This window comes from Patagioenas fasciata, chromosome 2, assembly GCF_037038585.1.
Source record: "Patagioenas fasciata isolate bPatFas1 chromosome 2, bPatFas1.hap1, whole genome shotgun sequence".
Classification (NCBI taxonomy): domain Eukaryota; kingdom Metazoa; phylum Chordata; class Aves; order Columbiformes; family Columbidae; genus Patagioenas; species Patagioenas fasciata.
The window spans coordinates 111,404,502-111,419,094 of NC_092521.1; the positions used below are offsets into that span (position 1 = coordinate 111,404,502).

Genomic DNA, 14,593 nt, shown 5'->3' on the forward strand with positions numbered 1-14,593 from the left:
TAAGGATGAAGGACAATAAGCAGAGCAGAAAGAGGCTTCAACTTTAAGTCAAGGTGGCACTTGCTCAGACACACAGTGACGAGGTGCAAGGTGGACAAGACAGCAAAATGGAGATTATTCCTTCCTCATTCACACACAGCTGCCTTAGACTCAAGTCAGTCTTACTCGTGCCGCAAAATCAGGAATCCCCTCCTGCAGGAATCTCAGAGTTTGCAGCCATCTATGCAGACAAGCAAAAAACTACTGTGGGTCTGTTTTTCTGCTACTTAGGAAGTTGCAGAATTCAGCTTAGGGATGGATAATCACAAGATTTAACTACTGTTTCAGAACTGATCTACATACATCAGCACATGATAAACTAGATATTGGAATGCTTCTGAATTGGTATAATCCAACAGACGTCCAGGTTTTCTTTTCGGAGTACGTCAAGGTACAACTCTCTGGGGATCACATGCTGTCATAATTGCCAAATGGCTTAATGAGCTCATAAACATCCAAACTGCTGCAAATACAACTATACATGCGATAATGGATGAAATGCAGATGTATCCCATCCTACACCGTTATGCAGGCAAAGACTCATGAACTGTAGGAGCCGGCCTACAGACTGGGCAACAAAGCCAGCGGTTCCCTTGCACACCTGAAGACCAGAAAAGCATCCACTGAAACAAAGTTACGGCTATGCTCTCTTCATGGGTTTTTTGTTTGTTTTACTTCTAACCGTAACATGTACCAAGTAAGGCAATAAGATCACTTTTCCAGCACCACTCACACATCGATATGCCCTGAAGCTACCTGAAAGTAGCTTATGGAACAGACCTGTCTGGAAAGCTCAGCTTTAAGTAGTTGAACTAAATTACCGATTGCTTTACAGGCAGAGAAAATAAATGCATGCAGCATTTGAACAATGAGGACTTACCATTGTTATGTTATTTCCGTTGAGCAAAATCTGGTCTAGCTTTGTGATTCTTCTGCCCTCAGGTGGAATCTCACTGAAGTAGCATCAGAAAAAGGAAGTAAGAACAAATAACCAGGGACAATGACTGCAGTCTCGATTACACAACTGACATAACTGACTAAGACGATATTTGCTGGAACTAACAAATACATTAGCCACACTGCAGTGTAATCTTGATCAAGTGGCCACATGGGTCAAGAAAGCTACCTGGCAACCAAAAAGATCCATTGCACTCTTCTGCTCAGCACATCAAGATTTGCCCTCTGAGTCGCGGCAACTTCTTGAATATCACCAAGAATCAAAACAGGTTTCAAACAGCAACATGGCATGACCAAATAACAAATACTTCTCTTTAAGTCCACTCATTTGTTTAATCTTTGCCTAGACCTTCAGGAAATGGAAAACCAAACTCACTACGGAGAAGTTCAACACAACAACCCACGCCAAATAAAGGCTACCAGTTAGGAACCCGATGACAAGGATCAGTCACGCAACTGCTACTCTATGACAGGGCTGCCCCGAACAGATCAGCCCCTAGAGATTCAGTCCAAGGCAGAAACTACTCAGCTGGCAAACACTATACGAACACAAACTCCTTTTGCTTACAGACCTTACAGCAAGCTTTCCCTCGGGAAACACAAAATTAAACAGCAAGAACAAGCAGAAATAATACTCACAAGCCTGTAACATCTTCTACTGGATTTTCCCGCACCGGCCGACACCGCTGGACCCGGCGGGCACACCCGCCGGGTGTGCCCGCTGGTGGAATCACAGGGAGGAACTGGTGGCATCACAGGGCAGGGGCTGAGGGAGGAAGAGCTTGCGTGAGGCTGCTGGAGGTTCTCCACTGTAAGACAATCTGCTGCCAGGGCCACCTTCAAACCTCAGCTCATGGATGGAAATCCTTTTCAGCTGGGTAGCAGTGGCAAGACAAAGGGAATTTCTTCTTGAGGAGCACTGCAGAGCTCTTCAAGGACGATATCAAGGATGAAAGCCAAAGCAGGAAAAGAGCTATCAAGTCCAGGGAAAGAGATGGTAAACAGCACAAAACCATTCAGGACTTCTTCCCGAGCAGACAGCGTCACCATAAATGACAGCGTAGCAGTTCGCCACTTGCTGCATTGGGCAGCACATGTCACTTGCTGCATTGGGAAGGAATGGCACACGGACTGCCAGGGCCACCTGCCAAGCTTATCTGATGGCTGGAAATCCTTTTCAGCTGGATAGCAGTGGCAAGACCACGGGAATTCCTTCGGGAGGAGCACTGCAGAGCTCACCATCTTCATCCCCTGTGGAGTCAGGCTCAGGAGCCGTAAGAACTAGGATGTAAAGGGGTTGCAAGGGGTTGCAGTGCTTTGGGACAACCACTGGTGTCCCACCAGGCACAGGAAGCATTCTAGTCCCCGCCAAGGTCCATCAGGTCAGGGGCATTTGAGCACTCTCTGGAGTCCAGGAGATGACTCCAGCTCAACGGAGGATAGGATGGGATAGCATAGGATGGGATAGCATAGGACGGGATAGCATAGGACGGGATAGCATAGGATGGGATAGCATAGGATGGGATAGCATAGGATGGGAGAGGATAGGATGGGAGAGGATAGGATGGGAGAGGATAGGATGGGAGAGGATAGGATGGGATAGCGCTTGGGCAGGTCCGGGGAGGCGTGAGCAGCCTGTGGGACAAGGAGCCAGGTCTGGCTCACATGCTCAGGGAACAGCCGATCGCCAGCACTGGGGTCAGGAAGGAATTTTTTCCCCCGGGAGAGATTGGCACTGGTCCCCGGGGGTTTTTTGCCTTCCTCTGCAGCATTGAGCATGACCACTTTGCAGAGCTCCTCTGGGCCCTTTTGGCTCGGATCCTGCCTGCTGCTCAAGCACCAGGAAGATGGCCTCTCGTGCCCTGCAGCTGGGGGGAGGAAGGCTTTTTTTTCCCCCAGGTGGGACAGCAAGCGTCTCCGGGGGTTTTTTGCCTTCCTCTGCAGCGCTGAGCACGGCCCCTTGCCACGGCTTCTTTGGGCCATTTGGGCTGGGTGCCTGCTGCTCCACGAGCTGGCCCTAAACTTAGCTAGAATGGCCTACCTAAACCAGCATAGAACAGCTCACCTAAACCACCCTTAAAGAAGCTAAACCAATCTGCCTTAAAAAACTTCAATCAGCCACCAACAACCTAAACAGAACCTTAAACAATCTACAACAAATTACCCAAAACTACCTAAACCAAACTAAATACACCAACCTAAACCAAATGATCGAAATAATCCTACCTAAAACAAACTAAATCTACACAAACCGGCATTTCTCAGCCAACCTTAAGCAACCTAGAACCAAACAAGCTAAACAAACCGAAATCAACCAATCTTAACCCTAGATAACCATTAAACAATCTCAAATAACTTCAAAACAATCTAATAAAGGACAAAACTACCTAAAACAACCGATCTAAACCAACCTCAAAAATATGAAACCGAATGACATAACCTGACCAAAATGACCTAAAGCAAACAACCCAAAGCTAAATAGAACCACTGAAACCAGCCTACAATGACCAAGCTAAAAACCTATCTAGATCAACTCAACTTCAACAACAAAGCTAAAACACCCTAAAAAACCTCAACAACAAAAACCCAACCACCAGCCACCCTACCCCAGGCAGTGTCTCACTTGGATGTGCCTGCAGTCTTGGAAGCTTGACTACCCCAGGTTCTCCTCCTAACGGACCCTGAGCTTGTTTGGAGGGAGGTTCTCAAGCACAGCGCAGCTACCGTATAACCTTGACCTAGCAATGGTTCGCCTCTAGCGGGGAACGTCGTCCTCTTTGAGCAAGGCAGGGAAACACGTGGAGCAGGGAAGGAGGAAGGGGACATCTGCCGAGACAGCAGAAACAGCCCAATCGAGCCTGGTGATTAGTGGGGGGACACATGTCCCAGCGAGATTGCAGTCACATCCAAAGCATCCAGACACAACCTAAAACCAACAAAACACAATGTACATCTAACCAAACCACCTAAAGCGCCCTCAACAACCAATCTAAGCCACCCCAGCCTGAAGGAACCCATCTTCAAAACATGCACCGTGCATAACACTGCCCTAAACAACCTACCAGGAAATAACTAAACCAACCTAAACCAAACAACCTGAACCAACCTTAACAGAAACCCTTCAAGCGACCTAAACAATGTAAACCAAACCTGCCTAAACCAACCTACCTAAAAACACAGACACCCACCAACCTAAAACAACCTACCAAACCATAACTAAACCAACTAAACCAACCTTAACAGAAACCTTTCAAGCAACCGAAACAACGTAAACCAAACCTGCCTAAACCAACCTACCTAAAAACACAGACACCCACCAACCCACCTAAACTGCTTACTGAAAAGAAACAACCTCAAATAACCAACCCACCCCCAACTTAAAATCATCTAAACAAACCTCAACCAAACTACAGAAAACAGCCTCCATGAAAACGGCTTCAGATACGCCACCTACAACAACTGACGGAAGACAACTTCAACCAAAAATCACCTGCATCAAGCAACCTCAACCCACCAGCCTTCAACAACCAGCCTCTCACAACCACCCTCAAAGAACCTGCCTCAAACCAACCTCAAACGACCGCAACAAACTGAACCAAGCTACTAAAACCAGAAACCTAAACCAAACTAACACAACCAGTGCTAAAGAATCCTCAGAAAACAGCACCAACCAAAGAACCCAGCAAAACCAAGAAAAAGAAACCTCCTAAGCTAAACCACACAGAGCAGCGCTAAGAAAATCACATCAAACAACCTGAACCCGCCCACCTAAACTAACCAACCCAAACCAAGCTAAACCATCAAAGCTGAAACAAGCAGCTAAGACCGCCAACCTAAACCAAACTTAACAAACCTTAACCTAAAACAACCCGCCTTCAGTGACCTACGAACACACAACCTACCAACAACGTAATACAGCGTCAAACAACCACCTTCGAACAACCACTCTCAAAAAGCCTACCAAAAGCAACTCACAGAAACTGACCTAAACCAACCAAACGAAACAAACTTCAAAAGCCCCAACAAAACCAGAACAACAGCAACAAGAGAAACACCACCACCACCACCACCACAACAAAAAAACAAACAAGGTAGAAAGAAACAGGCAAAACCCAAACAAGTTACAAAGAAGGCAGATGTAGGGAACAGGATGCAGAGATGTTGCATGGGGACCCAGTGCTTTGGAGCAGCCACTGGTGTCCTGTCAGGAACAGGAAGGATTCGCAGCTGCCACTCGGCAGCTCTCCCTGCGGGCAACACCAGCGCCTGGCAGGGACCAGAGCGCTTCTCGTGCATCCCTGCCCGAGAAGCACAGCAGCAAAACAAGCTGTGGAAGGCAAAACGTCTGCTTGTCATCGCTACCTGTGATGCTTTGGAAAAGATCCCACAGTACCACATACCTCTTCTTTTGTGCATGGTCAGGCCCGCGCCTCATTCTCAAGGTTCTCCCTCTTCAGCAACCAGGGAAAGCTTGGCCTCTATTCCTGCTGCTGCTCTCTGCAGCTCTGGGACTTGCCTTTGCCAGCCTGCAAGGGCTGTTTGTTCAAGCTAAACTGAAGAATGCATCAGCCTGCTCCTGGCTACACGTGGGCTTGTGTTAAGGATTGTGAGCATTGGCTCTGAAACAGAGTGAGAAACAGAAATGACATGAAATAACATCAAAGGAAGTAAATTAAAAAAGAAAATAAAACAAAATCAAACAGAAACACTTGTATCCATTGCGTTTTGTGTCCTGGGAAGAGGTTTTTAGGGAAGAGTGAAGGAAGGGAAAGGGAAGGGGGAAGGGAAGGCAGAGGAGAAAAGAAAGCCCTGACAGAGCCCTGAGGGCTCCATACCTGAAAGAAATTGTGCTCTTTTCACCGAAAGCTAACTGATTTTCTTCACGCGGTTAGAAACCTTTCTTTTTCACAGCTCGCACAGTCATTCTTTGGAATTAGGTTGAGAACAAGAGCTAACACCCCAGCACAGAACTAATGTTTGTAATTGCTCTGGTCTGAGAGCCAAGGACATTCTGACTGCTCTGCCCACAGATGGGACCTGTCGAGGAAGGGGGGCAGAGATGGGACAGAGCTTGACTGACATCCAGGCTGATCAACAAGCGTATTTCATCCCATTAGCATCACGGTCATTCTTTAAGGAGGGAGGGGATCTTTCTCACTCTCTCAGGCGTGCAGTGGAATCTCGATCAACTGGCCACATGGGTCAGGAAAGCTACCTGGCAACCAAAAAGATCCATTGCACTCTTCTGCTCAGCACATCAAGATTTGCCCTCTGAGTCGCGGCAACTTCTTGAATATCACCAAGAATCAAAACAGGTTTCAAACAGCAACATGGCATGACCAAATAACAAATACTTCTCTTTAAGTCCACTCATTTGTTTAATCTTTGCCTAGACCTTCAGGAAATGGAAAACCAAACTCACTACGGAGAAGTTCAACACAACAACCCACGCCAAATAAAGGCTACCAGTTAGGAACCCGATGACAAGGATCAGTCACGCAACTGCTACTCTGTGACAGGGCTGCCCCGAACAGATCACCCCCAAGGATTCAGTCCAAGGCAGAAACTACTCAGCTGGCAAACATTCATTCCAAAAAAACAAGCACGTTTTGCTTACAGACCTTACAGCAAGTTTTCCCTCAGGAAACACAAACTTAAACAGCAACAACAAGCAGAAATAATACTCACAAGCCTGTAACATCTTCGACGGGATCTTCCCGCACCGGCAGACACCGCCGGACCCGGCGGGCACACCCGCTCCCCCCGCTCCAGCTGCCCGCCAAGCGGCGGCGCCGACCGCGCCACCCACGCGTGCCCGCAAGCGGCCTCGGACTCCCCGCCCGCCCGCCCGCCGGGCACAGGCCGGGCCCCAGCGCAGCCCCGCCCGGGCACCGGGAGAGCGCGGAAGCGTCGCGGCGCCGCTTACCGAGCGGCAGCAGCAGCTGAGAGGGGCTGCAGCTCGCCTTGGCCGCCATGCTGGACACAGAGCCGACCAATCGCTACCGCCTCCCGCAAAGACCGAGCCAGCAGCCCCGACGAGCGGATGGCAGAGCCGTCGCTCCTCGGCCCCGCCCCGTGTGCCGCTAAACGCGGGAACGAGCACTGTCTCTTCAAACACCTTTTGCATTCTTCATCCTCCAGCACTAAAGAAATACCAGAATCCCTTAGCACAGGATAATTGTGCAATACAAGTGCCAGGTTCGTCGTGCTGGTCAAAGATACTGTCAAAAGATGTGCGGCTGTCGGTCTTTCCTTAAGACAAAAGGCAAATGAGTTGGTTCCAGCCGAGGCGAGGCGAGGCGAGGCGAGGCAAACCAAGTGCAAGCATTGACAGCACTGCAGAGCAAAATGGCCCCGCAACGGGGCCCTCGTGGCCCTGTGGGCCGCCATGCCGGCCACCGCAGCGTTCGCTGGGGACGCCGCGAGCCTCTGTTGTGGCAGTTGGAGCACAGCCGTGCCAGCCGCGCCAGCGCTCGGAGAGAAGAGGCCGCAGCGAGCAGAAGAAAGAAGAGGAGGCTCACGGACCCCCCGGCCCATGGCTCCGCCGCCCAAGAAACGGCGGCAGCCTGTCGGGAGCAGCAGCACCGCCCCCAGGCGAGAGGAGGAGCCGATGGAGGTTGACCCACCCCGGGAGGAGGAGGAGCAGCCCATGGACATCGACCCGCCTCGGGAGGAGGCGGAGCCGATGGACGTGGACCCGCCTCAGGCAGGGCTGCTGGGGCACAAGAGCAGCGTGGGCGGGCTGCCCCCAGCGCCGTGGTGCCCGAAGCGCCGCAGGACGGCCGGGGGCTCTCCCAGAGCCCCCAAGCAGGCGCCTGGGCACAAGCGGCGCCGCCCCCGCAGCCGCCACTAGCCGCCTCCGGGGCATGGGACGGGATGGGATGGGCCGGGCCGGAGCAGCAGCCGCTCTGGAGCCGCAGGTGAGCCCGGCTTCCCAGCCCGCAGCCCCGGCCCTCATGCCGGGGCATCTCCTCTGCCCTGGGGCCTGGGGAAGAGGCGAGGAGAGTCGCTGCCATCTTCTGGTCGGCAGCCCCAGAGCACCGGGAGGAGTCCTCAGGAGCCCCCACAGACGGCCAGGACACCCAAGGGCAGCGCTGGAGCAGGAGCTTGCCTTCCAGGGAAAAGGTTTGCACATGGCACAAATAATTCAGACTTTTTCTCCTTCTCCCTGTAGACGTGTATACAGACTCTAGAGTTAATAGAAATGTGTAGATACAGAAAATAAAAACCAGATATGTGCGTGTGTGCACAGAAGCCCGCTGGAGAGCGCCGGAGACCGCCGGGGACCAAAGGCCGCTGCTGGAGAACATCGTCGGAGACCAAAGGACAGCGTGGGATCTGCACCTTGCCTTCAAAAGAGGAAAAGTTTGGAGACAAAACCTTACGAGGTATGCTTTGTATTCAGAGCCTGGTCTTTTGGAACCCTTCTCTTACTCCTCTGATTGGGTGAGATTCAAGGGTCTCGTTTCCTTCTGTGTTCTCTGCTCCTCCTCTCCTTCCCCTCTTGCTGTTTTCCTCCGTCATCTCTGTTGTGTCCTCTTGTTACGTGCAGTAAGTTTCATCTCTGGCATTTTGTTTTCTCTGCCCACGTTTGGTCATGAATTCTGACAGGACAGCTGGAAGCAGGATTTTCCGAAGCGTTCTTGCCCCCCCGCAAGGTCCGATAGGTCGGAGGCCTTTGGGCCCTCTCCCAAGTCCAGGAGATGGCTCCAGCGCAAGGTAGGATAGCCTAGGATAGCCTAGGATGGGATAGGATGGGATAGGATAGGCTAGGGCTTGGGCAGGTCCTGGGAGGCGTGAGCAGCCTGTGGGACAAGGAGCCAGGTCTGGCTCACATGCTCAGGGAACAGCCGATCGCCAGCACTGGGGTCAGGAAGGAATTTTTTCCCCCGGGGCAGATTGGCACTGGTCCCCGGGGGTTTTTTGCCTTCCTCTGCAGCATTGAGCATGACCACTTTGCAGAGCTCCTCTGGGCCCTTTTGGCTCGGATCCTGCCTGCTGCTCAAGCACCAGGAAGATGGCCTCTTGTGCCCTGCAGCTGGGGGGAGGAAGGCTTTTTTTTCCCCCAGGTGGGACAGCAAGCGTCTCCGGGGGTTTTTTGCCTTCCTCTGCAGCGCTGAGCACGGCCCCTTGCCACGGCTTCTTTGGGCCATTTGGGCTGGGTGCCTGCTGCTCCACGAGTTGGCGCTAAACTTAGCTAGAACAGCCTACCTAAACCAGCATAGAACAACTCACCTAACCCAACCTTCAACAACTGCAAGCAACTACCCAACTTTCATAGCCTAAAATAAAGTAAAAATAAACACTTGTATCCATTGTGTTTTGTGTCCTTGAAAGTGCTTTTGGGGGGGGGGGAGGGAGAGATGGGGGAGAGAGAGGGGAGGGGGGAAGAGAGGAGAAGGGGTGAGAGACTGGGGCCAGAGGGGGAGGAGATGATAGAAGGAACTAACATTTTAAGGGTTAACTAAACATAAAATGCAACAGAAAGTCAGAATTTGGAAACATTGTTGGATGAAGCCTGGAGAGTATTTAGTAACAGGGAAGAAGACTGTGGGAAGGATAAGTATCTGCTAATAGCAGCACTACAAGAGAGTAGGGAACTGAGAACTGGAAGGGCAGGAAGGTTTCCAAAGGCTTTAGAAAGAGACCAGTGCGCATGGTGCAGGAAAAAAGGACGTTGGCACAACGAATGTCGAGAAAGGCGCAGAGGAAGTAGGCAAAGGGAGAATCAGACGGTAGCAAATGTTGAAAGAGACCGATGGAGACCTGGGGAATCCACCCTAGCGGATCCACTGGTTATAATGAAGCCAGGGAAAGAACAAAAACAAGTGAAACTTTGGTAGATACAGGAGCAACATTCTCAATTCTCAATGCCAATAAGTAAAGACTACATAGTAGTAAAGGGAGCCACTGGCCAAAGTGAAAGAGCATGTTTTTGTGAACCTTTGAAATACAGATTGGGTAAACAAGTAGACATTCACAAACTTCTGTATACACCTAACTCCGTGAAAGCTCTTTTGGAAAGAGACCTAAAGCTCTACCCGAGTGACTGCATAAGAAACCCGGAAGGTTAATATACAGGGTGTTTCCAAAAGGCGGACCCTGTTTGAAGTCACTGCATTTCTGCAACCACAAACTATCAACTATCCTCTCGATGTTGTCCATACGGCAGGTGATGGGAATACTGCGCATTTATAAAAAGCTTACTAAAACCTGATGAACCATTAAACTGCTAGTAATTTTTTGTGTAATTGTAACATATTTGGCCCGTCTTTTTGAAACGCTCTCTAACTTCCAGCGACCTCCTTCACCCCCCAAAAAAACAGCCCCCTCCCCACATCGCACCACTGGAGCAAACAGCGCTCTGCCTCTGAACAAGCCCCCTCCGCTTCCTCGCTGGGCGGGGGGAAAGATGGCCGAGGGTGGGCTCTTCCCCTCCACACGCCAGGGCACCCCCTGCCCTTCCCCTTCCACTCGGGGCTGCGCCGCCCGCCGCCGCTTGGCGAGCCCCGCGCCGAGGAAGCGGCGGGGGCGGCCGGGTGCCGGCGGCGGCTGCGGGGGGCCCCGGCGGTCCCGCCTCCCCTCGCTGAAGCTCACGGGCGCCGGGGCTGCGGGTGGGTGCCGGGGGCTCCGCGGGGCCGCCCGCTTCCTCCTCCTCCTCCTCCTCCTCTTCTTCCTCCGTCTCCTCCTCCTCGTCCTCCCCGCGGGGCCTCAGCACCGCGGACAGCGGCGGCGGGGCCCGGGGAGGGCGGCGGGGGGCGGCTCGGTGCCCACCCGCACCAGGGCGCGCCGCGGCCGGCCCAGGGCCGAGGTCACGGAGCCCATGGCCGCCCCGCGCCGCCCGCTGCGCCCCGCCGGTCCCGCCTCTGCGCGGGCAGCGGCCCCCGGCACGGCCCGAGCGCCGCTCCCCTGGCCCCACCTCCCCGCACGGAAGAAAAGCTCCCGCTCCTGGCGCGGCCGAGCCCCCCCGCCTCACCGGGACGTTGTGTTTCTTCTCCCGCCCCACGCAAAGAGTGTGGGGAGACAGGAGGGGAAGGACCCATCCCGAGCACCCCCAGACCGGCGCGCCCTCCTCCACCCTCCCCGGAGAGCCCCGTCCCAACCCACAGGTGTCGGCTGCGGTGCGTGAGCGCCATTGGCACCAGGGAGTTCACGGCACCGTTTCAAAAGACACATTCACGCTGCTCTTCATCCTCTTCATAAGGGAGCGGGAGTAAATCCAACACTTTCTGCTCTTTCTTAATGTCCTTATTTGTCGTTCAGCATTGTCTCTTGGGACCAGTAAGAGGGCTCTCTGCTCGCAGACGGAGAGGCAGCACGGTGGTATCCAGTGGACTCAGCACTGTGCGCTCTGCTCTAGCCGACCCTGCCTTTCCAGAGACACCTTCCAACCTCAACTGCTCTGCGCTATTAGACATTACAATACCATGTACCATGCTGTATTGATAGCTTCTAACTGCAGAGCGTAGTACTATAGATATAGTCCCCAAGTATAACAGCATCACTTGCAGAGGTCTTGTACAATCCAGATGCAGCTCTGAGCTGCTGGAGATTTCCAAATCGGACTTTAATCTCGTAGCCGTAAAACAGATATTGTAAAACTTCACCAGGGCACTGCAAGTTGTTAAGGCACTTCAGTACCATCCTAACTGTGATAGATATTTCCTTAGATGTTTAAAACAACAACAGAACATAGATACGCTTCCATGAGCATATTGTCCCTGTTTCTTCACCTAACGGTTCAGCAATACTGACTAGCAACACAAAAGTAATCGGCTGCATCCCTACCAAGAACAGAAGTCAGGTGATTGCAGCCTGTAGTCCCAGGCTTGTCTGGAAAGAATGTGCCCCTTTCCCAAGCAGTTCTGTGCCTCAGAGCTGACTGCCACCAGCTGCTCTGCTCTTCTGTTACAGCGAGATCCCAAAACAACTCGACACTGATGCAATAAACTGTGAATGGGAATTTCTTTGCTAGGGCGGTCTGCCTCTTCTGGATGAAAACAGTGCCACTACTGCATCGGAAAGCAAGAAAACAATGGCACACGCAGCCTGTTCTTTTTAACCCTCTGCAACCGTTCCACTAACTTTTTTTTTTTTTTGGTCTCAGTGTCTCTACCTGTATTTTCTTCTTGATTCTACTTGCAGAGAAGACAGTTTAAGCACCAAGTAGCACTTCACAGAATCACAGGATCACAGAATGTTAGGGATTGGAAGGGACCTCGAAAGATCATCCAGTCCAATCCCCCTGCCGGAGCAGGAACACCTAGATGAGGTTACACACGAAGGTGTTCAGGCAGGTCTTGAATGTCTCCAGAGTAGGAGACTCCACAACCTCCCTGGGCAGCCTGTTCCAGTGCTCGGTCACCCTCACTGTGAAGAAGTTTCTTCTCAAATGTAAATGGAACCTCCTGTGTTCCAGTTTGTACACACTGACCCTTGTCTTACCATTGGTTGTCACTGAGAAGAGCCTGGCTCCATCCTCCTGACACTCACCCTTTACATATTTATAAACATTAATGAGGTCATCCCTCAGTCTCCTCTTCTCCAAACTAAAGAGACCCAGCTCCCTCAGCCTTTCCTCGTAAGGGAGATGCTCCACCCCCTTAATCAACTTCATGGCTCTGCGCTGGACTCTCTGCAGCAGTTCCCTGTCCTTCTTGAATGGAGGGGCCCAGAACTGGACACAATATTCCAGATGTGCTCTCACCAGGGCAGAGTAGAGGGGAAGGAGAACCTCTCTCGACCTGCTAACCACCCCCCTTCTAACACACCCCAGGACGCCATTGGCTTTTCTGGCGACAAGGTTCAGCTGCCAGGGCTGGTCCCTGCCTGGGAGCACAAACATTCGCCTGCCGAGGGGAAGTGCCAACTGCAACGGGATGCCCTTTCCCTCCACCAGACGACAAGACTGCAGCAAAACCCAATAACTTTTCAATTCTTGTGAAAGAGGCCAGAGAGAGACCAGCAGATAGGGCAAAGCACTGACTACGCAAATGCTATTTGATCTTTTGGAAGACAAGCGGGGCTGCTGTGGCAGATCGCCAGCACTGGGGTCGGGAAGGAATTTTTTCCCCTGGGGCAGACTGGCACTGGTCCCCGGGGGTTTTTTGCCTTCCTCTGAGTAACAGACAACCTACAAACACACAACCAGCCTCAGACAGCACAAAGCAACTGAAAACAACAAATCCCAAAGCACCTCAACCAAGCTAAGCCAAATGACCAAAAAAACCTAAACCACCAAACAACCAAAACCAAACCTACCAAGAAACCCAAACTAGACCACCTATTCAACCTAAACCACCAGAAAACACCTCAACAACCTCCAACAGCCTACCCAAATCAAATCCCCTAACCCAAACTACGCAAAAACAACTAAACTAACCTCAACCAAACCACCCGAACCAACCTCAACACAAACCACCTCCAACCACCTCAACAACCTCAACCAAGCTACCAAAACCAAACACCTCCCTCCACCAAAACAGCCCCTGCTTGGAAGGGCTCCAGCCTGGCTGAACCATCCACAGCTGCCACTCGGCACCTCTCCCTGCGGGCAACACAAGCGCCTGGCAGGGACCAGAGCACTTCTCGTGCATCCCTGCCCAAGAAGCACAGCAGCAAAACAAGCTGTGGAAGGCAAAACATCTGCTTGTCATCGCTACCTGTGATGCTTTGGAAAAGATCCCACAGTACCACAGACCTCCTCTTCTTTTGGGCATGGTCAGGCCCGCGCCTCATTCTCAAGGTTCTCCCTCTTAGGAACCAGAGAAAGCTTGGCCTCTATTCCTGCGGCTGCTCTCTGCAGCTCTGGGACTTGCCTTTGTCAGTCTGCAAGGGCTGTTTGTTCAAGCTAAACTGAAGAATGCATCAGCCTGCTCCTGGCTACACGTGGGCTTGTGTTAAGGATTGTGAGCATTGGCTCTGAAACAGAGTGAGAAACAGAAATGACATGAAATAACATCAAAGGAAGTAAATTAAAAAAGAAAATAAAACAAAATCAAACAGAAACACTTGTATCCATTGCGTTTTGTGTCCTGGGAAGAGGTTTTTAGGGAAGAGTGAAGGAAGGGAAAGGGAAGGGGGAAGGGAAGGGAAGGCAAAGGAGAAAAGAAAGCCCTGACAGAGCCCTGAGGGCTCCATACCTGAAAGAAATTGTGCTCTTTTCACCGAAAGCTAACTGATTTTCTTCACGCGGTTAGAAACCTTTCTTTTTCACAGCTCGCACAGTCATTCTTTGGAATTAGGTTGAGAACAAGAGCTAACACCCCAGCACAGAACTAATGTTTGTAATTGCTCTGGTCTGAGAGCCAAGGACATTCTGACTGCTCTGCCCACAGATGGGACCTGTCGAGGAAGGGGGGCAGAGATGGGACAGAGCTTGACTGACATCCAGGCTGATCAACAAGCGTATTTCATCCCATTAGCATCACGGTCATTCTTTAAGGAGGGAGGGGATCTTTCTCACTCTCTCAGGCGTGCAGTGGAATCTCGATCAACTGGCCACATGGGTCAGGAAAGCTACCTGGCAACCAAAAAGATCCATTGCACTCTTCTGCTCAGCACATCAAGATTTGCCCTCTGAGTCGCGGCAACTTCT

General features: G+C 51.6%; 1 protein-coding gene and 1 long non-coding RNA gene across 12 annotated transcripts in view; one reads left to right on the forward strand and one right to left on the reverse strand.

Annotated features, from left to right (window-relative positions):
- LOC136098792 (uncharacterized) overlaps nt 1-14,593 on the reverse strand; it is a 43,185-nt gene that overhangs the window by 4,478 nt on the left and 24,114 nt on the right. For all 6 annotated transcript variants that reach the window (XR_011737661.1, XR_011737659.1, XR_011737660.1 and 3 more), the window contains 4 exons: nt 6,923-13,917; nt 5,397-5,615; nt 1,636-2,277; nt 920-992 (listed from right to left, as the gene is read on the reverse strand). This is a non-coding gene — a long non-coding RNA (uncharacterized lncRNA). The remainder of the gene's footprint in view (nt 1-919; nt 993-1,635; nt 2,278-5,396; nt 5,616-6,922; nt 13,918-14,593) is intronic.
- On the forward strand, nt 7,266-9,307 carry LOC139827233 (uncharacterized). Of its 6 annotated transcripts, none has more exons than XM_071804726.1 (4): nt 7,266-7,916; nt 8,027-8,121; nt 8,249-8,384; nt 8,549-9,307. In XM_071804726.1, the coding sequence occupies exons 1-4, from the start codon at nt 7,266-7,268 to the stop codon at nt 8,549-8,551; spliced, it is 885 nt and encodes a 294-aa protein (XP_071660827.1). In that variant the 3' UTR covers nt 8,552-9,307. The 6 variants fall into 6 exon arrangements, with proteins under 6 accessions (XP_071660827.1, XP_071660826.1, XP_071660824.1 ...); XM_071804725.1 differs by having other exon boundaries at nt 8,613-9,307; XM_071804727.1 differs by having other exon boundaries at nt 7,385-7,916; nt 8,608-9,307.

Excerpts from the sequence above, each read along its gene's own strand:
- LOC139827233 (XM_071804722.1), top strand. The coding sequence starts at position 7,266 with ATGAGTTGGTTCCAGCCGAGGCGAGGCGAGGCGAGGCGAGGCAAACCA. Across the intron at positions 8,122-8,248 it reads GCTTGCCTTCCAGGGAAAAG|AAGCCCGCTGGAGAGCGCCG; the intron begins GTTTGCACATGG and ends GTGTGTGCACAG. Across the intron at positions 8,385-8,612 it reads TGGAGACAAAACCTTACGAG|CTGGAAGCAGGATTTTCCGA; the intron begins GTATGCTTTGTA and ends CTGACAGGACAG.